The 25,284-nt window shown below is 25.9% G+C and overlaps 1 protein-coding gene across 1 annotated transcript in view; it reads right to left on the bottom strand. All coding sequences in view use genetic code 6, as the record gives it.

The window, feature by feature from the left end:
• TTHERM_00628580 (cyclic nucleotide-binding domain protein) overlaps positions 1–24,958 on the bottom strand; it is a gene marked incomplete at both ends in the record, with an annotated part of 31,898 nt that extends 6,940 nt beyond the window's left edge. Inside the window, 31 exons of the mRNA XM_001019544.2 lie at positions 4–424; positions 809–3,476; positions 3,704–4,226; positions 4,301–4,448; positions 4,502–5,879; positions 6,350–6,743; positions 6,810–6,946; positions 6,998–7,155; positions 7,206–9,018; positions 9,191–10,681; positions 10,945–11,786; positions 11,844–11,914; positions 12,188–13,044; positions 13,309–14,547; positions 14,669–14,899; positions 15,061–15,690; positions 15,756–16,031; positions 16,082–16,530; positions 16,656–16,929; positions 16,991–17,110; positions 17,170–17,787; positions 18,163–19,013; positions 19,071–19,206; positions 19,266–19,865; positions 19,965–20,533; positions 20,586–22,704; positions 22,931–23,281; positions 23,337–23,426; positions 23,622–24,244; positions 24,305–24,377; positions 24,439–24,958. Coding sequence (XP_001019544.2) covers positions 4–424; positions 809–3,476; positions 3,704–4,226; positions 4,301–4,448; positions 4,502–5,879; positions 6,350–6,743; positions 6,810–6,946; positions 6,998–7,155; positions 7,206–9,018; positions 9,191–10,681; positions 10,945–11,786; positions 11,844–11,914; positions 12,188–13,044; positions 13,309–14,547; positions 14,669–14,899; positions 15,061–15,690; positions 15,756–16,031; positions 16,082–16,530; positions 16,656–16,929; positions 16,991–17,110; positions 17,170–17,787; positions 18,163–19,013; positions 19,071–19,206; positions 19,266–19,865; positions 19,965–20,533; positions 20,586–22,704; positions 22,931–23,281; positions 23,337–23,426; positions 23,622–24,244; positions 24,305–24,377; positions 24,439–24,958 — 20,670 coding nt within the window. The remainder of the gene's footprint in view (positions 1–3; positions 425–808; positions 3,477–3,703; positions 4,227–4,300; positions 4,449–4,501; positions 5,880–6,349; positions 6,744–6,809; positions 6,947–6,997; positions 7,156–7,205; positions 9,019–9,190; positions 10,682–10,944; positions 11,787–11,843; positions 11,915–12,187; positions 13,045–13,308; positions 14,548–14,668; positions 14,900–15,060; positions 15,691–15,755; positions 16,032–16,081; positions 16,531–16,655; positions 16,930–16,990; positions 17,111–17,169; positions 17,788–18,162; positions 19,014–19,070; positions 19,207–19,265; positions 19,866–19,964; positions 20,534–20,585; positions 22,705–22,930; positions 23,282–23,336; positions 23,427–23,621; positions 24,245–24,304; positions 24,378–24,438) is intronic.
• Positions 24,959–25,284: the final 326 nt, after the last annotated feature.

Raw genomic sequence — 25,284 nt, 5'->3', positions numbered from 1 at the left:
TACAATAAAGCTAGCAGTTGTTTGGCTGATGCTATCTTAAACAACTTTCATTATTTATGGATTATATTATGGCAAAATTTGATAAGCCATAGGTTTACCAAGAAGTTAAGAATAATTATAATCAGGTACAAAAGTCATTATTTATATCCTTGCTATATTATTAGAGTAATAAGGAGAATAAGAAAACACTAAATAAAATTTATTTGAAGGATAAAATTTATATAAATTTAGGATATTTTAGCTTTATGTTAATATCTATAGCATTAAAGGTATAGGTTAAGGAATTTTTTTCCCAGAGTAGCTTAACTAAAATTGGTATTCTGTTGAATTTGTTATAAATATTTTAGGGTTCTAAAAGGCTAAATAAGTCATATAATCTGCTGAATAAAACTTATCTGTTTGATCAACTATTAAGCTTAAATACCTTTTTATATAATAATCTACTTAGTAATGAATATAAAATAAATCACTTTAAAACACTTAGTTAAGATTAATGTTTTTTAAAATTAAAAATTTTTTAATTATTATTTTTTTGATAAAAAATAAAATTAATTTTTGTTTTTTAATTAATACAATTTTTTTTGTTTAAATATTTATTAAAAAAGTTAATCTATATCAAAATTTTTCAAATTATTTTATTTTTTGGCTTTGATAATTAGATTTTTCATTATATTATCAAATTTTAGTCCTTTCTTTTAATTTACTTTCAAAAGAAGTTTTATAAAATTAATGTTTAATTTTAAAATATAAATGTTATTTAATATTTAATTATATTCGTGATTTTTAACAATAAAATTTTAATTTTTACGTTGGTTGAGCTGGCAAAGAGGATATTGAAATACTTATAAAGAAAGGATAACCTTAAGTATTAATGTCTAAATTATCTAGATTTATAGTAATTACTGGTTTAATTGCTTGGTCGCTTGATAATTAAATATTTAAATCAGGTATATTAATAAAATTATCCAATTAAGGGTCTTAAATTTATTGGAATCTTAAAATAAAATATTGTGAGTCAGAGGTTATTGGATAATCAGATGCAAAAGATAAAAAGAAAGATTAAGTTAATTAATTTTAGAAGTTCTCAAATGAAAGCTAGCTAGGGGTTATCTGTATTTGTGATGATTTAATAGGAGTCAATGTTAAATAGTTCAATACAACGGGATTTATAGCTAATTTGTATGCAGGAGCTTCTAACATAATTTTGTATTCATATTTTAAACCTCTATATAACACTGCTGGTCCTCCTACTTAAATAGCTAGAGAATATGCATTTTAAAAATATATTGTGTGGGAGTAATATTTAGGATTGAGTATTCTATAATTGACATCTGAGCATATTATTTGACTGCTTGAATAATCCATAATTTTTACGGAGAACTCATTTACTTAAATAGAAGGGAAAAAAGATGTTGGATTTATTAGATTTCTGACGACTAATTGGAGTGATGAAGAAGATATTATTTAGAAAGATAATTTTAAGACTACAGAAGTATTTGATGAATCTATGCTAGTGAAAATATAACATTAGTCTGAATTAGCTTTAATTTGATTTTAGTGTCCTTGAATAAAACATTAAATATTTTATAGGTATTTTATCTTTTATTCTAGAGGAAGTGTTACATAGAGTAAATAGCTTTAATTTGTATTGATTATTTGCAATAAGTTGTCTGAGTATTCTATAGTAAATATGTAATCTGTAATTTAGTTAAAAAGAAGCGACTGCGGTTATATGCTGGATATCATAATTAAAGAGGGTGTTTCCTTTGTTATTTAGTATTAAAGCTGCTAAGCAATGTTTAAGTACATTATTTAGAAATTAGAAAGTGAGTCAAAGACCTTCAGCTCAAAATTTTAAGGCAAATATTTTTAAGGATTTATAACATTTTTGATAATTAAATAGTTCCATGAATTCAGTATATTTAGATCGTTTAGTTAAGAAATGTTTAAGACAAACTGAATAGTATTTTATGAGTAAAATTAGCTCTATAAGTTATTAATTGAAGAAACTCTTGTTAGTTTCATAGCAGAAATCAACTGTTCAATCATAAGCACTGAGTATATCTTTTAATCAGGCTGATAGTAATCTATAAAATACTCAATACTAGATTAGTATGAATTCATATTTCCAAAGTTATCTGGAAATTTTAAGGTCATTATTACTTGGTTTTAAGATAATCCAAATACCTTTTTTAAATTATTATTATTTTAGCATAACTTAAAAATATAATATGCTTGTTAATTAGATTAACTTGGTATATTCTAAGTGAGAATAAATGAACTACTAAAAATTAAAGCATCTGTAGAACTACTACTACTTTATATTGGATAGAACTAAATGGTCTGCTAAAGTCTTTGATTGGAATTAATTGTACTTGATGCATAATATTAGTAAATTTAACCTTGCTCATAAATTTTTACTGAATAAAAAACAGGACTTGGGTAGTAAGATGGGTTCATTAAGATAGCAGATATTTAGAAAGTTTAAAGGGAGGGTACAAATGCTGTTTAAACTTCAAGTGTATAGCTTCCTTCAAATAAAGAATATTAGACTAAGCAAGTGTCTGATAGTATATATGGAGATGAGCATTATATTTCAGTTTAACTATCGCTTTATTAAGAATAGTAGTTATAACTTTATCCTAAAATGATTACTATCCTAGAGTTTTCTGATAAATCAAAATTGCAAAGAATTTGAAATTGATGTAAAGATTCTATTTGGTAGATGGGATAATCGACTTAAACTACAAAATTAATTGGCCTAATATAAATTTATGTGATAAGTGGGTATCCAATACTAACCATAGAATAAGGCTAGTTGATATTTAAATATTGGGAATTGTAATAAACTGCTAATGAAAAGTATTGAGCTTGGCTTACTTGAGATATGTCAATACTTGGATTTTGTATATTATTTAAGACTACAGTGTATATACTAGTTGGTACTAAAAGCAAATCCTAGAGGTAGATGTTAGCTTTGTTGTATCCTCCTACTTAACAAGTAGATTAATCTTAGTATCCATCCAAATAACAAGAAAACCCATCTAGTTAATATAAACTTTTAAAAGTTATAGTAGGGAAAATAACCTAAATAATTCCTTAGTTAGGAAGATACTGATTTAATTAGAATGAAATTGTGTATTGAACATTTTTAGTTTTTGCAATAGTAGAGTTGTATTGTAAATTAGTGTTCGAAATTAAAGCATTGTAGTCGTTGTGATAATTCTATAAATTAAAAATGTAAGATGTGTCCTATTTTCTGTTAATATAAGTAAATGCATTAATTTGCAAAACTCCTAATGGAATGGTAAAAAATGGATTTATTAGGTTATTTATTGTTATAGTAATAACGGAATTCATATTCTGTTATGTTAGAGGTTATACAAATATTATACTACCCAGACTAAAGACATAAACACTTGATCCCTATGGACTAGTCACGCCAGAGAAATCAATAATGTGCTAAGGAATAAAACCTTTTTTTTAAAAATTTTAATTTAATTATTTGAAGCTTTAATTGATTTTATTTGAATGTAATTATATCTATCATCTGATTCAGAAAATATTATTGTTAAAAGTGTTGAATTTTCGTTATTTATTTATACTTAAGATTCAAATTATTAAGAGTTTAACTTTAAATAATAAACATTTTTTTATGGAATAAAATGATAAATTTGATAATCTTTAAAAGCTTTAGCTTTACCTGAAGGGAAAATAAATGCAATGTAGTCAGTTGTTTTTAAATTTTAAGATCCTAAGGTGAATGTAAATGAGAATGAGCTATAACCTAAAGTCGTTGTTGAACCAGTTTGCGTAACTATAGTAGGATTTGCATTTGTATTAACTTAAAGAGATGAGGTTAAATCTGGTATTAAAGGAGATGGCATATACAAATAGGACCTGTTTATAGCTTGATCATAAGTATTTGATTTTAGACCACTGTTGAGAATCGAAACTACTGGATCTAAATAATTAAATACTAACTCAACTGCTACTTTTATAAGACCGTAAACATTTATATCGAGAGATTAAATACCTATAAAAATTAGATCTATTTGTGTGTTAGGGCTAATTTCTTCATAATTTAAAATTCTTATTCTGCTTGTTGAATCACTTGTCTAAGCAATCTTAAGATAACATTTAATGCCTTTTCCTTAAGCAAAATTAAGCCCTGATTTACTTATACAATCTAATTATTATCCATCTTAAAGCCCAGTTCCAATATCCTTTATATTTTTTAATTTAATAGATTAATTTAGAAATAAAATAAGTATTTTAAATGATTATATATATAAATTACTGCTGCATAACCTGAACCTTTTTAAACACCAGAAGGTATCCATTCAAAAAGAACATGAATCTCTGAATATACGTCAGAATCTTAACTAAGATAGCCTTAGGGTATTGGGACATTTGAAGTAACAAAAATAAGCTCATTTAAGTTGGGACTTTAATTATATAAAAAAATTAATTAATACTTTAAAAAGAATAAAAAAACTACGTTTTAGCATCTAGACCATTCAAGAATTGCATATTATTCCTGTTAAATTAGACTCCAATAACTCTTGAAAAGAAAACTTACACTTCTTCAATAGGATTGCTAGTGTTAGCTTGGTATAAATCGACTTTAATTTAATAATGTTAACCTGGATACTCTGGTGCTTAGAATTGCTAAGCTTAAGTTTAAATGTAAAAGAAGTTAGGTTAGAGAGATAAAAAATATCCTGAGGAAAGAACTATTTCAATTTAAGATTAGCCTTGAACTTATTTTAACTAGCACTTATCAAGCTACATGGTTACTTGGTTATTGTATATTTAACAGCCTTATATAAACATGATAGGAGGATACAAAAAGCTATCTTCGATCTATAAAATTATTCTATTAACATTTTAGTTTGGTGAGCTTTGCTAAATGACACCATAGAATCTAGCTTCACCTTCGAATATTGACTTAGCTTAATGGAAAGCATATTAGTTCCATGATATTCCAGCATAGTAAGGGACTCTATCATTAGACACATACAATTATGTTGTTGCCATAGTTTGATAAAATCTACTTGGATTAATAGTATTACATGACTGAACACATCCATAAACAATAAGATTATCAGTAAATCCAGCAGGAACGCCTTAAGGAGGGAAATTTGAATCTATAATAACCTTAAAATAAACTGATAAAACTAGACTAGAAAATGTAGCTTAATATGCAGCTCCGTTTGAAGAAATATAAATTGCATCTCCAGATGCAGATATCGAGCATTATAGAATAAGTGGAAATGGATTTGGATTAGGTATGAGTAAAGTAGCATTGCAATAGCTTTAATCAATAAAACCCTAAATGACTGCTGGTTTCCATATCACAAAGTTATTAATATATGAATCATGCCAGATGTTAGAAACTAAGAGTTATGCTAAATTTTAGAAATTTCCTTTTAAGTAAATATTTTAAGTTTGTGTATTAGATATGGATGCAGATATTCCTTAAGTGTAGGGAATATAAGGATTAAATATGACTTTATATGCTTGTGAAATTAATGATGTTTGACCATCATAAATCTCAATGTAAATATAATTATCTTGGGATAAGCTTGATAAACTTATACCATTTTACACATTATTCAAAGTAAAGCTATAAGTTTATCCTGCATTAATTGCAGTCGAAGGATTAAATATAAGAGATCTATTATTTAATATTTAACACTATCCCTAAGCTGAGTTGCAAGATTATGTATGTATATGATTATCAGGGTAAGTAATCAAAATATCTTTGTTAGCTGGTACAGCATTATTGAAAACTATCTAGTATGTGTGGCTAGCCATTAAAAAGACAACATTAGTGCTAGGAACCATAGGTGATGCCTAAAGGCTATATTAGATCCCTAATTATAAATTATTTAGAAAATTAAATTGATTCTAGTTAGTTATTTTTAAAAATTAAAGGTTTTTTTTATTATTAACTTTAAAACTATTTTTTAATTTAAAAATTTTTAAATCAAAACTCAAACCAATTTTTTAAATATAAAAATATGTAAATTTATTGTAATTTCCAAACTATATGTATAATAAATTAGCAGAAGTAGGGGTTTTAGAAATTAAATAGAGTTTAATTAAGTATTAATATTTTTAATGCTTGTTTAATCAGTAAAATTAAATACATAAGAAAATATTTATATAAAATTGAGTTAAAATTAATGAATAAGTGCAAAAAGCAAAATTTTAATTGTAAAATAATTATGATCTTTATTTAGTAATTCAAAAATAAAATAGATCTATTTTTAAATCAATGGATTGATTTATTTTATAATAAGATAAAATAATATTATTAAAAATAAATAGAGTAAATAATTACCATTTGGTGGCAAAGGCTAAGTTGTATAGTAATTTTTTGAGTGATATAATATACATCTGTGATCGTTTTATTCTAAGTTACCTTGATTTCCTCTGCAATAAGTCATAATCTACAAGTAGATTCCAATAGTGGTTTACATAGTTGGATTTATAATATTGCTTATCCAAAAAGATATTACAGAAGGTGGAGTGACATTTTAAAGGAAAGGTATTCTTATTTAGTTTGAATATAGATAGCACTGCAAGGCTGACGTAGGGGAAATTACTAGAGGTGAAGAAGTTTCTTGACATTAAATTAACTGTATTGCTTAATTAAAACCAAGGTAAGGTATAAAAATTTGATTTATTTCATCGTTCATTTCAAACAATATTCTTATTTCATCTCCTGCTGATACCTTATAATTCAGAGTAAATTAGAATTTCATACCTCTTGAATTTTACGAAGAGTAACAATTTATTACGCTTAACTTGAAACTATTGTCTTTTTTAACTTAAGGTTCATATTCAATATAACTACTTTCTACAAGTACATTTGTACCTGAGTTTCTGATATTTAAAACTATATTACGGAGTACGCCTCTTATTGGATACTAAATACCTTTATTTCATTAGATTAATTATAAAAATTAATCAGTTTAAAAAAATTTACCTTCTTAGTAATCTGGTGATGCACGGACAGAAGTGAATAAAATTTTAAAAATAGTGTTTTATGATATATCATAAGTAGGAAAGGTCTGGAGTTATAGTATATTCACTGCTATGTTATTGCTACCCTGAATGACTTAAATTGGCCATGATTGATAATACCTTTTTAAAAGATAAATAAACTATTTTTACTAAATTAAATGCTAATTTACTTCATGTAATTAATTATGTTTGAACCCTAAGCAAACTGCCATTATGCATTTGCTTGATCAAATACTAATTCAATAAAGTTATTTCCATTTATAAGGGTTGTTAAACTTGTAGATATTTGTAAGTGTAAAGCATTGAATTCCTAGGTGAAGTAAGTGACTAAATGAGTTGGGGTTATTTAAAGAAGCAGTAAGCTTGATGATATTGTTGGAGGACTAAAAATAGCGACACCAACTACTACACTACTTTATACAATTAAACTAGATGCAATTTTAAGATTACCCAGTATCTAAATTGATAAAAGATTTATTGCTTGACCTGAATTCATATTATCTAAAAGTAGTCTAATTGTAACTTTTGTATTTGTAGGAATATCTCCAAAGGAATAAATTTGGATGACATTTGTAGAATCCATATAAACTGTTCTTATTGTTGAATATATAGGATTCAAATTAAAATTTTAAACTAATTTTATGCTATTAAGTTAGCTTTTGTAAAAATGGAATTAAGGAGGTAAATTTATATTTATTATGCCTTATTTTGGTATGAAAGGAGTTAAAAAGTTGATTTCATAAAGATTTTAGCTTCCCACATTTTAAACTCCTGAAATCCTATTTAGATTTTTTAATGATAAATCTGTAATAGTACTAAGAGTATTTCTTTAAAGATTATTGTTGTAGTAAAGAGTTTATGCTATTGAAAAATCAGTTATCCAAACTAAAGAAAATCCCCACTAACTCTGATAGTTCTGGCTCAAGTACGAGCTGCCTAAATTAAATGAAGCTGGCTTTGCTATTGGTTATAAAGGAGTCAGCATTACTAGGTTGATTATAGGAAAATAAACAACTTAGCAATTAGCAATTATTAAATTCGAGAGAACCTACTGCAGATTTAGAATACCGTTTAAAGTATTATCATATTTTAATAAAATTTAGTTTGTGGTGACTAAGTTTGTGTTAAAAATAGATATAGCCATTCCAAGCTAATTTGTTTAAATTTGGTTATTTATATTGTTGTATAAGATAAAGTCTGTATTTTGTAATGCTACAGCAAGTGAAGGATCTTTCACGTAATCATGATTTAATAATCTCTTCTTATAGATAAATTGTGATATTTATTCTGTAGTAAAGGAGCTTATTCTTTTCTTAATTATTAAAAAGGTATAATCAATAGTGTTTTAAATAGTTAATGGATTTAAAACCATTCCTATGTTTAAAGTGTAGGTAGTACCACTTAGCACATTTCCTATATTTGAAACAATAATTCTAATTTAATCGTATTTATTTGAGTATTATCCAAATTAAAGGATGCAGTTGGGATAGACTCCAATTTAAAGATTTGGTGTTAATATGCAATTGAATTATTAACCACTTGTAAAAGGACCTAAATTATCACTTTGGTATACTTGTGTAATACCTAAATCTTATAGATAATAATTACCTTCTATATATAGGGCAAGCTGTACCTCTTCATTTGTGTTTTGAACCACATCCTTTGTAACAGAAAAATTTATCTGAATCACATCATAAAATGTTGCAGTAGTAGTTGCGTGTTTTATATTTATAGTATTAAATCTTGTAATAAAAAATAGTGATAAAGTTTATTGTTTTATAAGTGTGTTTGTAGTAGCTGTGCGTATATTAAAAAATATAAGCTCTTATCCATTGTTACTAATAGATTGCAATTATATTTAGCTATTCTAAACTACTTCTTATATCTTCAAAGCATATTATTGATTAGTGTTTAAACCTCCTACAGGGCTTTAAATTTAATAACTTTTTGTACCAGTGTTGTACAAACAAGAGCAAAATATTGCTTTTTATTAAAAAAATAAAGTTTTTAATTTAAAATGGCACAATTATAAAAGTTTGTATTTATTGATAATCGAATGAACAAAAAAAATAAATTTTTTAATTTATAAATTTTAATTAACTTAAAAAATTGATAAAATATTTTTGAAAATTTTGTGAATTAATAAAAAAACTACTTAAACCAAGATCAGATGAGGCTAGGACTGGGGAGAATGAGCACATAATTCCATTCGCTTAGTTAGGTTGAATCAAAGTAGCTGTGGAGACTTCAAAGTAATTTGTATTGTATGTCAGCGATACTATAGAGTCAAAGTATATGTAAAATACTAAAGAAGGAGTGATATCTTAGTAAAATAATTAAGTAAAAGCTGTTTCATAGTATCCAAATATATATTTTTATTAAAGAAAATCATATTCAGTATAAATTTTAGCAACTGGATCAAACTAATTTATGGTATAGGTTTAGGGACTAGAAGAATCGTCCAAATAATCACTTGTTTATAACTCAAAAGTATATTAAACATTATTAGATATAACATGACCTTGAATAAAAATGGAGAAACCTTATGCAGTATTAAAATCACTAACATTCAATATATCAATAGTATTAGCTGCAGTAATATGGCAGCTTTAAAACTAGTTTAAATAAGTTGAGGTTGTTAAGGTAGTAATCCAACAGTTTTCAAGAGTTGAGAATCCTGAAGTTAAAACTAAATGGATTTTTTTAATCTTTCTTTAAAGTAATGTTGCTGAGTTTGCATTAATTTAAAATTAAATTTCACACACTGCTCTTTGGTTTAAAGCAGCAATAATTTAATTATCAAGATTAAAAGGATTTGAAATCTGTATCAAAAATGGTGTTGAATATTAGAATACGCTAAAAGCAATATTAGGATTTAAATTTAAATTTACTGTATATGCTAACTGATGGGACAATAGAGGAGTTTATCTTTGCATATTATTGCCTTGGTAAAAACTAGCTTGTACATAAGGATTAATGCCATAAGCTAGTTACTGATAAGTATAGGGATTAGTGAGGCTTTTGAAGATGAAATTCATTTATTAAGACTAATTTATTAATGGGGCACTCATATAAATACTATTAGTATTGGTATTAATCCATAAAATATTAAGCGTAGATGAGGTGGCTCCTTACGATTATTAAATTGAGATATTGTTTATATTATTAGCTGCTAGAATACCATTAAAAAACTATAATCTAATTTTGAAGCCACTAAAGTTATTCATATCATAATAGTTACTGTTGATTGGATAATTCAAAATAGAAACAGGATAATCACTTGTTTAACCTTGAACTAAGTTGGTAGGAGAATTAAAATTAAAAGGCCCTATTGTATTTACAGTAGGAGTTGGAGTAACACCATCAACAACTAACAGTTATTAGACTCTTAAAAAGTAAAGAGTAGTATCATTTAAATAAACACTTATTAACACATTCATATTCCACCACTATAAAACATATTTGGCAGGAAGTAGCATGTCATCAATAGCTATCGAAAATTAAGTATTTGCACTTACTGAATTAAATTATTCGATTCTTATTTATAATTAACCATTTTCATTAGGAATTATAATGCATCTAGGACTTAAGATCCTTGTATTTATCTATTAAAATGTAGTGCTTAATTAGCAGTTAATAGTATCTCCTAATTCATAAAATGAAAATTTCAAAATATTTCATTAACTTAAAAAAAATTTAAAAATCTCTTTACTGTATTTTATTTTAGTTAAAAAATATTATTTTAAAATAAAAAAATTTATTTTAAAATATTTAGCTTAAAATTTTTAAAAATTAAAAAGAAATTGTATTTTTTGATAAATTATATAAGAAAGGAAATAATTATTGATTTATTTTAGGAAGTGAATTATTAAATAAAGTAATAATTTAAAATTAAAAAAATAATTTTACCAGGTTTTGCTGTTGGGAAAGCCTAAGCAATCGTTAATTCAGGGAATGTTAATGTAATAAAACTTGTTGGATAACCATTTGGTAAAGCAGGTGTTAGAGTAAATTGAAGAAATAAGCTAGTTGTCTACTACTATAAACCTGAAGTATAATATAGGCTGCTTAATTGTATTTGTTATATACCTTAATCATAATAGTGAAGTAGGCGTGTATAAAAAAGTAAATTTTAGTTTAGCTATCTAGCAAACATCCAAACTTCTCTATAAGTATTCACTGTATCTTTTTAAAATCCAATTATTTAATTGTTATTTAAAGTCGAGATGATAAATTCGTATTTCACATTTGGTAGCAATTACAATTAAACTTTATTAAATAAAATTTCAAATGCAGGAGAACCTGTTGGATCGAATATAGAAGCTGAGCATAAAAATGTATTATATGACATTAATTTAACTGAATCGTATTATCTAAGAGTACATTTTATAGATACCTAGGAGACGTCTACAGTCTTTCCTGTAAACACTCTCATATGCTGGACCAATGGGATAGCATTTTGAAAGGTTATAAAAAATCTCTCAGATGTGTTAGGAAGAGTATATATTTTAGGTACAAAAGGATATAGCTTCATATAGCTATAGCTTAAAAATAGCTTGGTAGAAGATGAGTCAGCAGTTTATATTATTTATGTAAATATATTTTATACAGATACTTAGTTGATAGTGTCTGAAATGTATGAGTAATAAAATGTTAAAGTAAAATCTATATTGCTGGTTCCGCTATTTTATACACTAAAATAAACATCGATAGTGTTTTAAGTGTTTAAATCAGCTATAGTCCTATAAATCCTATTTTATTGTTTTATTAAAATTAAATTATTACTTTTGATAAATTATTTTGATTACCAAAATCTATGGTTAATAGCATTAGAACCATCATAGTAACATTATAAATCAGGAATTGCTTACTACTCAACCTAATAATTAAAATATTTAAATTAGATAAATTACGTATTTATAATTAATTTAAATAAAAATTTTCTAATAAAATAGAGGTTTAATTAGATAAACGACAACCAAAAATCATAAACCTTATGAAGAAAAAATAGATTTTTTAATTTCATAAAATAAAATTTTAAATGAGAGATATTTTTAAAAAGTATTTAATTAGATTTAATTATGAACTTGAAATAATTCACAAAGAGACTAAAAAATAAAATAATTAAATAAAAAATTAATGATTTGAATACCACAACAAAGCATGCGTTTTTAGCTAATAGAACTTATGTTTTAGAAAAAGAAATGAGTATTCTTCCTTTGTTTTTAGGAATGACAAAACTACTCAAAAGGAATGTAGCTGCGCATATCTAAGTTTGCAAGCCAACATTTAAAGTTAAGAAAATGTTTGTAACTTAGAAGAGAGTAGATTATGCTAGATTGAAATTAGTAGAAGGGAAAAGCTGTTAAAATTAGTGTGTCATAATTCCTTATGTCCCATCAAATACGTAAATATCTAGCTCATAATTTGTAAAAGTAAAAGGTTTAGCTGGCATCATCAATTGAGGTGAACCTTTAAACACTGTGATTTAAGTTGGATTTTATCCAACTTAGCACACAATCAAAAGAGACTAAACTGAATATACTCTATTATTCAAAAATATTGGAGAATTACAAAAATCAAGTGTGGGTACAGGTCCAATCGATGGTAATCTGATATAAATGTAAGGCCAATTAAAAAATTGAGAATTAACATCTACAGCAAATCTTACAAGTGGTTGCTCATTTACTTACCTCGAGTTATAGAAGGTTGGTGGATCTATATCAAAAGTACCAGTTTTCAAAGTACTTTAAGCTAATATATTAACTAAGATAGTTTATTAATAGACATTTGCATATCCACCTACACCTTAATAATCACTATATATTGAAGGGCTAGTCACTTTTATTAAAACACCTAAATTATTCTATGCTGATGGATTTATAATCTCAGGGATATAGCAAGTTATAGAAGCACCCTATTTCACATTAATGTATAGCAAAACTGAAGCTTAAAAAAGATTTATTGGTATTCTTCTATAGCATAGTTATGGAGTTAGAGGGCTTCCCACTATTATTTTATTTAATAATTTTAATTTGAGGATACATTTTTTAATGTTTTATTTGAATTTGTTTAAGAATTCATTAAAAAAATTTTAATTTTCATTTGAGAATTTAAATTTTTTATTTAAATTAATTTATTTAAAAACTGATAAGGATAAACATATCAGAGAAATACCCAATATGATTTTTTTTAATTAATAAATAAAGGTTAAAATTTTAAAATAAAATATATTATTTAAAGTGATCTCAATATTTATTTAAAATATTCTACATGGTATTGAGCAAAGACAAGATATTTACTATGATTCTTTTGTAGGGTCAGTAGCATAGATAAAATTTGTTACATATGAAGGAAAAACTAATTAAAGTACCGTGTTATATGAAACACCAATATTTAAATTGACATTATTTAAAGAGAACTAGTATTCAGTGGTATATAACTGTTCAAGCGTTAGAGAGCTAAAACTTGGAGTATTTCCTATTTAGAGATAATCTGTTGTGTAAGTAAATACATTTTCCATTAATAAAACAGTGCTAGGACTTGATGTGGGATTAAAACATTTTTGTTGGTAAATGTGGAACCTGGACCATACATAATTTTATGTGTTAGTTGGAGCAAAGGTTTAATTTATTAAGGTGATATAAATCTCCCAAGGTTTATTTTTATAATTAAGGATACTTCCCATTTCTTAAAATTATTCGAAAAACCCCATATAAATCATAGCGTATCCGTTTGAACTATAAATAATTTAGCAAGATATCACTTCTTCAGGATCAAATGGTGAATTTGGTTACTTTAATCTACCAAGAACATCTATTGTGCATGCGGTTTATGTTTAATCTAGCTCTAGTCCGAAAAGATATAAATACCAATATCCCCAATACTATCTATTTGCAGTACATGCCTATGCACATGTGCAGGTCATACAATATGGTGTATTTGTACAATCTCCTCCTATATACATGTCTTGGTTTGTTTAAAAATCAATGGTTATTTAAATATTATTTTAAGGTCCTAGAGCATTATTTGTAATTTTGGTTATTTTGTAATAAGTTCCTATGTTCAAACTTTGATTAATGAAACCTTAGTTATTAGGTGTTGTAAGCATTGGAAATGAATAATCAGGTGTATGAGACAATATTGAATAAAACATTAGATGACCTTAAGAAGTGCTAGGCAAGTATGCAGCTGAATTAGCATAGTAAGTAAATATTACTTAAATTGGATTTACAGGACTATATTATGAATTAGTATGCATAATCCTAATTTTTAAACCCATATCTTTTTATGGAAGAGCAGCACCAAGAGAATTTACATAAGGATAGTTAATAATAGAATCAAAATTGCTTATCTTAAGCCTAGTAGCAATTCCTCCAGAAATAGTATTTGTTTCTATTGCACATTACACCTATTCTCCAATATGGTCAGGTGTATTCAAAATTGATAATCCACTCATTACTGTGCAAGAAGTAGCTCCATTTTGAAATATTGTGTTGGTTTGTGAGGTTCCTTTGAAAAAATTTTTAATTTAAATTAAATATCAAATAGGAGAAAGAATTTTAATCAATTTAATAAAAGAAAAATTGAAAATTAAATTAAATATTTGTTTAAAAAATATATTTTTGATTACCTTGAAATTCTAAAGATATTATATTTCCATAAAAAGGAGTAAAATAAGTTAGCAGTTACGAAATATTGATTTTAACAAGAGTTTGAGATGGCTGATTCTGTTAAATTGTGAGGAAATCAAAATATTGAATTTTTACATTTGGAGCTAAGAGCAATTAAGCATTTGATACTGATTAAGCATCTGATAATGTATAAGTCAACACATCTTGAGATCCTGACATAAAATGATTGACTATTATTTATTTACATTGTGAATGAATAAATTAATATTGTTTTATAATATTTTGTTTGTTTTAAAGATTCATTTTATAAATTGGATGTTTAAATTTAAAATATTTAAATTAAAAAAGATTGCTTTTGATAATAAAAAATTAAAAAATTATAGTTAAATACCAACTACGTTATATCTGTAATGCTCACACTTTAACGAACCAAGATTAAATATTTTGGCAGAACTCTCTGAAGCTTAGAATAATCTATAAGCATAAACGTATTTAACCATTGTAGTTGGTGTAGGAAAAACTTATAAATAAAAAATGTCTCTAACATATTGGTCAGGCGCAAAGAAGCAAATATTTTAGTCAGTTTAATCAGCTAATACTATCTAAATGAGACTTGATTAACTAGTAGATTGTATGACTTAGTTTGTTGTAAATTTTAGAGTATTAATTTGCCACAGGGCAGATGAAGGAACAAGTGCAGCAGGAGGAATATTATTTGGTGTATTTTAAACTAAACTGATAACACCTAGGAAAGAATAGTCACCTTTAAATTCATTTCCATAAGGATATTGATAATTTTAATTACCTCCATACGCTTTTACTACAATAAGAAAATCTATGGGAGTAGCTAAGCCTGCAAGAGTACCAGTTGGATTTTAAACCATTAATCTAAAAGTTTCTGGCTATTTAGGTGTATATGCAAATCCAAATGCATGAACTCTAATAGGCTTACCGAATTAGGTAATCTGACCTTCTTCAATAAAACATTTTATAGGAAATTGACAACCAGTAGTTGTAGGGCCTAATTAGTAAATCAATTAATTTTTAAAAAGTTCAGATTATTTTTATATTTAATGAAATTTTTACTGCTTAGATTTAAGTTGCAATCAGGAGAAGAGTTAGGTACTGGTATACCCTTTGAGCAAGGAAAAGGAGACCCAGTTTATAACCCATGCATGGTGGTTGTTGTGTAAATTTAGTTTTTAAGCTGGTCAACGGTCAGAAATTCAAAAACCAGTCCTTTGATATCAGATCTATCAAAACTAAGAGTAAACTCTAGAACATTTATTGCTCCTTTAAAGTTATTGGCTGAAGTGATTGATCCTACTTCAATTCCTCTGTGAGGTGGTGTGATTGGTTAGTCTAAACAAAAAAATATTAAAATAACTCAAATAATTTAAATATTTTCTTACTTTGAGTTGAATAGAAAGCTGAAAAGTAATCTGAATGAAGAAAATAGGAATTTCCTCCATTTATAACAATTTCATATTTGATTGAATAAGCGCCATCATTACCAATATAGAAAAATCCATCCTTCTCTAAATTATTAGGATCTACAGCTGAAACATAAATGTAAATATTTGAACCCAAAGGTTAAGCTTCTATGAATTCAACAATAATTTGTAAATTAGTGGAATCATTTGTACATCTTACTCTCATATTATTAACATAACAAACCAGAGTATCTACTAATAGATCATTTTTTGTACTTGGAGTAGGTATTTAAATTCCTGCATTATAGTGAACAATTATTTTATGAGATAATTACCAAGTTGTAGCAGGTATATTTACAGGACTTTCCACCTCAACTTTTATAGGGATTCTTTGAGTCCTGCTATAGGCTACAAACTCATCAAAATATCTTTATTATTATTTTTTTTGAAATTAAACTTTTTATTGAAGAAAATAAATTTTCTTATAAATAAAAACAGTAAAACAATTTAAAAAAAGTTGAAGATATTTAAGAATTTTGATAAATTAATTTACTGCTAGTGTATATAGTCAAATAAATTAGGGACTACAGGATAAACTCCTGCTTTATCTGCTGTTATAGTTAGTCCTCCAGCCATTTACTTGTTGTCGCTAAAACAAACATAATCGTCAGAAGCTCTTGGGTTCAGTGCTGTAGCTGGAGCTGTGTACCAAGAATAGAATTTTAGATCAAAATTATTATAAGGAATAATTTAAGTTGCGGCTGCTATTTAAGGGTTAACCATCGTAAGAGAAAGTGTTTAAAAAGAGAGATTTAATGTTCCATCATCTTTTTAGATATTTGGATTAGTTATGTTTAAATTAAACTCAATATTATATAAAAAAGTTACTAATAAAATAAGGAAGATTTGGAGAATTCTATATTGTAATCCAAATAATCTTGTTTGTTGAATCAATATCGCATCTTTAAATTTACACTTATGATGTTGCTGCTTCCTTGCAATTAGAATCTATTTTTTACAAAAAATTAAATTGATGCATGCAATATTCTTAAATTCAATTAAATTACAAGTAAAAGAAAATCCTGATGAAATAGGAAAAACCACAGCTAATTTTTTTACTATTGACCAATAAGGGGCAGTGATGGTAAAGATGTAGTCCATATTTATATTTTGATATGGAATAATGTTTCCTTTACTAGTTATAGACATACTAACACTCGAACTAACTTAAGTTAATAGCTATGGGAAGCTATCAAAATATTATATTCTTTCTGTTAGCCTTCTAGAACTATAATAAGCAAATCCAATAACAACTCTTTAAGCAGCATTTTCTAATTTGCTATAAGGAGTAAAAAAGGCATTATTAATCCAGACCAAGTTTGTTGGGTTTAAACTTCCAGATTAAGATGGAAAAACCAAAATATATCCATTATTAACAAGTATTGCACAGTTAGAATTAAATGGCGTAGGAGCAACATTATTATATTGGCAGCTAACCAAAGACGTTGGTTAGTTTAAATATAAAGGAAAATTTAATCTTAGCAGATAAACATCTTAGTTAGTAAACTATAATTATTGTGATTGTTATGCTCTAAAATGAATAGTTTACACCAAATAGTGGCAAACAGTATTTTAACTATTCCCTAAATCAAAATCTCCATTTATTCCTGTTACATCACTCATTCCTATTTTAATTGAATAATTTATTTAAATCAAAGTTATTTGAATTAAATTTAACTTTTGAGTGTTTAAATTTAAAACCCATGAATATTTATTTTAAATAATTCCTTAAAATTTTTTTTTTCAAATTACTAAGCGTTTGTTTTTAATTTTATAAAATCTGTGATCTATTAAATAATCATTTTAAACGATTTTTAGTATCGTTGTTGTTCTTGTTTATTAATTTTAATTTAAACAAAAGCATAAAAATGTATTATTATTAAATCCTTTAACAGGTAATTTAAATTTTATTTATTGTTTTTTTGGATAAGAAAATCTAAAATTTGTTTCATTTTTTTTTATAATTTTTTTATTATTTAAAATACAATTTAAATGAATACCTGGATTAAGAATTGGAATGGCATTGATTTCATGTCTATAATGGGTTTTTGCTTCTTAGATAATATCATAAGTGTATATCTATATAGGGATGGAGAGTTAACTATTTAATGGTATGGTTGGGTTCTATATTGATATTGCTATCTAAATATAGTCAGCACTTGTTATTTAATTTGATAGCTGAGAGCAAATGAATTTTAAATTTTAATTTAAAGGTCTGTAGCCTTTAAAAAACCTGCAAGTCATACTAAAATTTACTGCAGATAAACTCAGAGAAGCATCAACTAAATCATATAAAATAATATCAGAGTCATTAAGACTTGAATAACCTCCGTTTTCTGCAAAAAGGTTTTTTGAATCAAGAGAGATAACAGGAAACTCTAAAATGATCTAATCTGTCACTTTTATTGTAACTTAAGGTTAAATTTTGAGCAATATTAAATTCCATTCCCCAGGAATGTTAATTAAGCTTTATACTAGTATTTACTTAAAATCGTTTGAGTATATTTGAAGGTAAACTTGATCTATAGTTTTAAAAGCACTCAAACCCTAAGGATCACAAGCAAGCGAGATTCTAAATGTACCTGGATTAATTCCAAATTATATTCCTTCTTGGTTAATTCCGTTAACTGTTGTTAACACAAGCTCATATCTTTCATTCTTATTCAATTGCTCATTAGGAAGCATTATAATCCTCAAGCTATTTTGAGTATTTGATGTGTTTACTTCCGAAATGCTAAGTATCAAGCAACCTATTTTTTTCCCTACATTTATTTTACTTTCAAATCCACATACATATTTATCATTTTAATTGTAAGGAAATCCTCCTGTATTCTTTCTATTTACAGAATATCTTTTAATTTTTAAAAATTTTGATTAATTGTAAAAACTAAATTTATAAACAAGATACCTGAACAAATCTATTTAAAATTTCCCCTGGTTACCTAAAACGTTGTCATTAACAATCAAATGCATCCTTAAAGGTCCCCTGAAGTTGCTTCTTAAAATATCTTGTTATATATCAACATAATCGACCTCTGGTTACACTAATATTTTTATTTAAAAATTATGAAAATGGATTTCTTTGAAAAAATAAAAGGCATACACATGGTTGAGTATTATGACATACTTATCACAGTATTTGGTGCATTTAAAATTTAATCTATTAAATAACCAGATGTTAATGTATTTGCACTGAAACCTGTGCTTAAAGTTGTTATTTAAAGGCTCTATGTAGTTATTTAAGAAGTAGGTAGATCTACTTTACCAGTTATTATTATATTAGAATTAGCTTAAACTTAATTTATATTGCTTATAACCCACTATAAATTGTTTTAAACACTACAACCAAATGATCCACTATTTGATAAATAATTTGATTATAGCTTAGAGCCATTTTAAAAAGAACTTTCACAGTGACTATAAATTGCTGGGAAATCAGTAGGAAATTAAACTACTATTGAGCCTCCAGCTGGTATAAAATGAGTAGTTGTGAACTTAAGTTGAATAAGGGTCTTGACTGTATTAATCAAAGGCGTCTAGCTATTCATTAAATTTAGTGATACATTACTTAAACTACCAGTCAGTGATTTCCACTGATTTGCTGTTATTTAATTCACAACCCTTCCTTAATACAAAGTTTTTTACCATACATATGAATAGTAGATTGTGTTAGTCTAAGGGACTGAAATTGGTAATTAGCTAACTTTTATATGTTAAAATATTGGTTAGCTTAAATAAAAATAATATTTAAATAGAAATATTTTTAAATTTAAATTAATTTAAAAGTTAATTAATCGTTTACTTATTGAATCATTTATATTTGAGAAAGTTAACGCAGGAATTTAATTAGTAATGTAAACTAAAACATTAGCATCAGGGAATGATAAACATAGTAAAAATTATGTTGCATCACAACCTAGAAAGTTTAAAGTAGGAGTAATAGTTGGAGGTAGCTAAACATAATAAATATCTTAAGCAGAAAAAGCAGTAGTATAATAGGCCCTATTTGAGATCATAGCTACATTAGTACTTCCTACACTTGAGGAAACGCTAAAAATATTTCCTATATAAGGATTAGTCAAATCAGGATTTGGTGTGGAAGTTTGCATATTTAAAAATACATTAAAATAATCAAGATTCAAATTAGAAAGAATTGAACCGTTTATCTGGTCTATAATTTAAACTTCAATTTTAAAAGTAATATCAACAATTAAATTTGATGGATTCATTATCTAAGTCATAAAAACATACATTTCCTAGTCAACTTAAATATTGTCAAAATTGATTATTTCTACTCTAATACTGTCTGTATTGTAATCTTAGGGCTTTAGTCTGCATTTTAACTACTTTCCACTCTCGGCATTTATTGTACTTTTTTAGAAAAAAATAATATTAACAAAAGTTTAAAAAAATAAATTTTTACTTTTAAGATTATGAAAAGTTGCATGCTACTAAGTTATCAACAAAAGGATCATAATTTAATCCTAAATTTGAACTGAATAATCCAGTCCCAGCTTAATTAAAAGTAGGAAAAACAATATATATTCTTCCTCCGCCAGAGAATTTTAAAACGTTTTATGAAAATCTAGCATGAAATAATAACAGATTATACTAGCTTGGAGAGCTACAATATGATTTCACATAAAAGAATACCAACTTTAATGGATTTATTTTGGTATACTTTGTAGACAAGTTAGTATTTCCAAATAAATCAATTAGCTTTACTTAAACTTAATAAACATCTGCCAAAGTCGGATGCTAAATCCCATCTAAAGGGCTTACATATTCTGTAGATATCAGTAAATTATTTTAATTATTTGAGCTTACTACAACAGCAGGATTTGTTTGAGGATAAATTTGTACAGTGAGTTAAGGGGTGTAAGATGTTACTTTGCAGTAAGCCCTAACTTGATTAATTTAGCAATACATAGGCGCATTTTATGTTATGCCATTAGGAATTGAGAAACCAACATCAAATTGAACTTCAATCGTATTTAAGGCAGCTACAATAGTATTTGACTACTAAAATTAAAGTATGAATGGTCCAATATAATTAATTGGGGGATATTCGTTTTATCTGTAATAGTTATCAATAATATTAAATTATTGAAGAGAGCTAATATTATTTGTGATAGGATTATTTGCATTCTAAACGCCAATTATTGAATCAATTGGATTGCCATTTTAATCTAGAGTATAAATGTCGCAAGTAGGATTTATTGGATTCTGTACTGGGTCAGTAAGTAATCTTAATGTAATCGTTAGCTAAACTCCTGAATTTATTAATTTGAAGCCAGTTATTGTGAAAGAGTTTGTAGAATCATTTTTAGTGCATTAAATAGGAAAATAAGATAAACTTTAAAACTGAGGGGATTGCAATTAGCAGTAAAGCTAATATCTACTTGTCTATACAGTTACCCCATTATGAAAAAAGATTTATATAGAACCTGAATCTGGAATGTAGTTTTTTGTGATAAATGATACTGTAAAGTAGTGTTCAGTATTTTTAATTATAAATTATCCTGGATTTGTTACAGTAAAGCTCGCTGTGTTTATTAAATCACTTCCGAATTTTATGTAGAAAAATGCTTTTTTTATTACTCTTTGGTTAAACAAAGCATACATATTAACAGGAAAACTACCTTAAAAGGGAGGAGCTTAAATTACACCTAAAGGGATGACAGTTAGCTGATTATAATTAGGAGGGTTCAATGTTATTGGTTGAGCTTTACTTTCAAGTATAATAAATCCATTTGAAGATGGAGCTCTTACTAAATAATAACAGGTACTTGTTCCACATGTAAATGTAGAAGAAGTAAATATATATTTAAATGAAGAAGGAAAATAGTATAAAACTGTATCAATTGGATTTAGCGTGTAAGAAATACTGAATGATGGTATACTATTTATAACAGCACTGCTTTACAAAACACTAACTTCGTAATCCATATTATAGGTGTTAGGCTAAGATTAAGGGAATAAGATCCATTGTTAATTAATTTGATATAACTATACATATTAAGTAGGCATTCCAGGAGTAATCTAATTTATTGAAAATGTCAGATTTAAGATTGTATTAGGTGCCACAGTTAAAGGAATTTCGCTAATTATGATTGTAACACTGGTGCCAGCCAGTAGAGTCTAAAATCCATATATTTAAATACTATCTTTATATAAATCACATCTGACATTAACTCCTGTTAAGCCTTGTATAAAGCATGAAAAATTTTATATTGAATTCTAGCCAGAAGGGATAACTATGTTAACACCACTAATGAAGTATAATATGAAAACATAATTAGTTGAACTTCCATTCATAGTCAAATCAACAGGACAAGAAAATTTTATTGAAACAACTAAAATTTCTAACTGCTCTAGTGCAAGAGGATTTATCACAGCATTTGTAAGCTAAAATGAATCTGGTACCCACTCTCCATAAAATATTTCCAAAGGAGATGCTACTGGATTATCTGAATTAAATGTTTATACTGTAAATTCGTATCTCTGCAATATTGTATTTACAAGGATACCTTCTTATTACCCTTTATTTAATTTTTTTTTAAAAATTATTTAATATTATTTTTTTAAATAAATTATTTAATATTTTTTTTTTTTGAATAAATATTTTTAAATGAATTCTAAATTTTTAATTGATAAATTTATTTTGTTCTTTAAATTAATTTTAATTTAATTTAGAATATTTTTATAAAAAGATTTATTTATGTATTAATTTTTAATAGGCAATTCAAAATTGTTAATATTAATTACCTGGAATAGCTCCTTCTGTTGTGATAATGAGTGGTATTTCGCTTTAGAAAAACGAATAGTTTGAAGGTGTATATACAGTGATTATAGTTTTTCCAGGTTATGAATTGTTAAGTACACAGCTGGTAGCCATAACTCTTTCGTAAAATAAGCATTTCAAAATTCCATTTTATTAGGTTACAGGCTTCTAAACCTAAGGCACAATTGTAATAACAATTTTTCCCACAGTTAAGCTTGTGGTTGGAGGCAATTGTACATTTAAAAATAATAAAATTTCAATAGGACCTCTCTATCCTGCTTTTAATTTTGTTACATATCTCATTGGATGTGCTCTAAATATCTTAGAAGTACCCTCTTTTGGATAAAGTAGAAAAATAAATAAAGCAATAAATCATTAAAACAAATTTACTTTATGAACCTATTTATGTATTTATCAAAGAATAATCTACTATTTAGTTTGATCCACTTAGCTTTGATATAATTGTAAAGCTGTACTAACCTTTTTAAATGTTTTTTATAATTTAACTTCAAATTTTTATTATCAAAATATAACTTTTTTATTATTCTAAAACTAAAAATAAATAAAATATTCTAATTAAAATTATAACATTTATTTTTAATGTAAATGTAATTTAATTTTAAAGATGAATAGTTTTAAATATATTTAAAGCTTATTTATTTAATATTAATATACCTTAGATTGAAGGTTAAATTATAGGTAATTCAATGATAATTTTCTAGTACGGTTGTAGTTATGTGAAAGTAGAAACAATAAAACTGCTTCCTTAAAGTTAACAAGTATAATCAGCTGGATCATCATCTTGGATTTACAATATTGTACATGTATTAGAGGTTATTTACCATTAGGAGTCAAATTAGATTTGAATATAACCATTATATAGATTGTGTTCAGTTTGAATAGTTAGATAATATACAGGAATGCCAAACGAGATTAAAGTCTTATCAACTGAGGTATCAAGGGAAGCAAAAATTTTCCCAGGTTAAATTTATATCTATCCATCAAATTGGATTGTTTCTACAATTAAATTACTGCTATACTTAAGAAGATCAATTTAAAAGCCCATAAAATAACCAGAGTAGTTAGGATTTATCATGTTAATTATATCAACTTAAACTAAGCCAGAAAGAGGCTAAGATAGCACTAAGCACTCAATCACTCTACCCATATGTAAATTACTAATAGTTTTTTCACATGTATTACCTTATATTCTAACATAGGCTGAACTACTTGTAAAATACTAAGGAAACATTATTCTAATTGAGTGACCACTTAAATAAATTCCAACCAACTAAAATCTATTCAAATTATTGAGTGTTCAAAATTATATTGTATTCTAAATCAATATTAATATTTACTTAAACGAATAACTTGCTCCAGATGATATTTTTAACCATGAAATTGGCGTTACTTAAGCAGATATCATTTAAACTAAGATTAAATATAATTTAAATTATTTTTAATATTATATATTGTATAAATGATTAGTTACTTGGAGGATTTGCAAAAGACTACTTTCCAAATCTAAATTAGCATATTATCTTATTTGAGTTATTATTTATACAGAACTCAAAATCTGAGCTTTATTCATAATTATTTGGATTATCTACTTGACCAAATACAATAGAATTTGTTTTTTGTATAAAAAGTGAACCATCAAAGTTGAATTGAACTGAATTAGAAAATTAATTTATTAAGCAATCTACATTTTAGTAGCTACTTACTCCCTGCAATATTGAAAATATTTAGCATTAGTTTAATATGCTTGGTAAAGTAATTTCTTTAGGAAATTTCAAGCTAACATTTAATTAAGACTTACCCAATGAAGACACGATATTAAATTCATTTTGATTATTTTAAAATGAAAAATCTAATTGGTAAAAGGTCTATTGCCCTTTTGCTGAATTTAATGATGTAATCGATTAAGTAGAAGGATCAGAAAACTCTTAAACGAATTAAGGTTTAATCAACTTGGCAAAGACCGTTAGGACTACCACTATTACCCTGAACATGAAAAAACGTGCTTTATTTAAACCCGAAGTATACTATAAAATTAATTTATGTAAAAATGGATTCGCTCAGTTAATTTATTTAGGTAAGTGAATATTTATTTATTTGCTTATTGAGTATCTTTTAATATTAAAAGTAAAAATTAAGATTTGCTTGTTTATTTGATAAAATAATAATCAATTAAAATTTTGAATTATTAAAATGAAAATAATATTGACATTAATTACATAAAAATAAATAATTGTTAATAATACCAGAATTTTATTAAAATTCAATTTACAGAACTACAATAACCACAAAATAAAAACATTATAAATTTACATAAAGT

Source organism: Tetrahymena thermophila, assembly GCF_000189635.1.
Source record: "Tetrahymena thermophila SB210 genomic scaffold scf_8254584, whole genome shotgun sequence".
Taxonomy (NCBI): domain Eukaryota; phylum Ciliophora; class Oligohymenophorea; order Hymenostomatida; family Tetrahymenidae; genus Tetrahymena; species Tetrahymena thermophila.
Note: the sequence above shows the minus strand (reverse complement) of the source record. Positions and strands in the feature narration are given on the sequence as shown.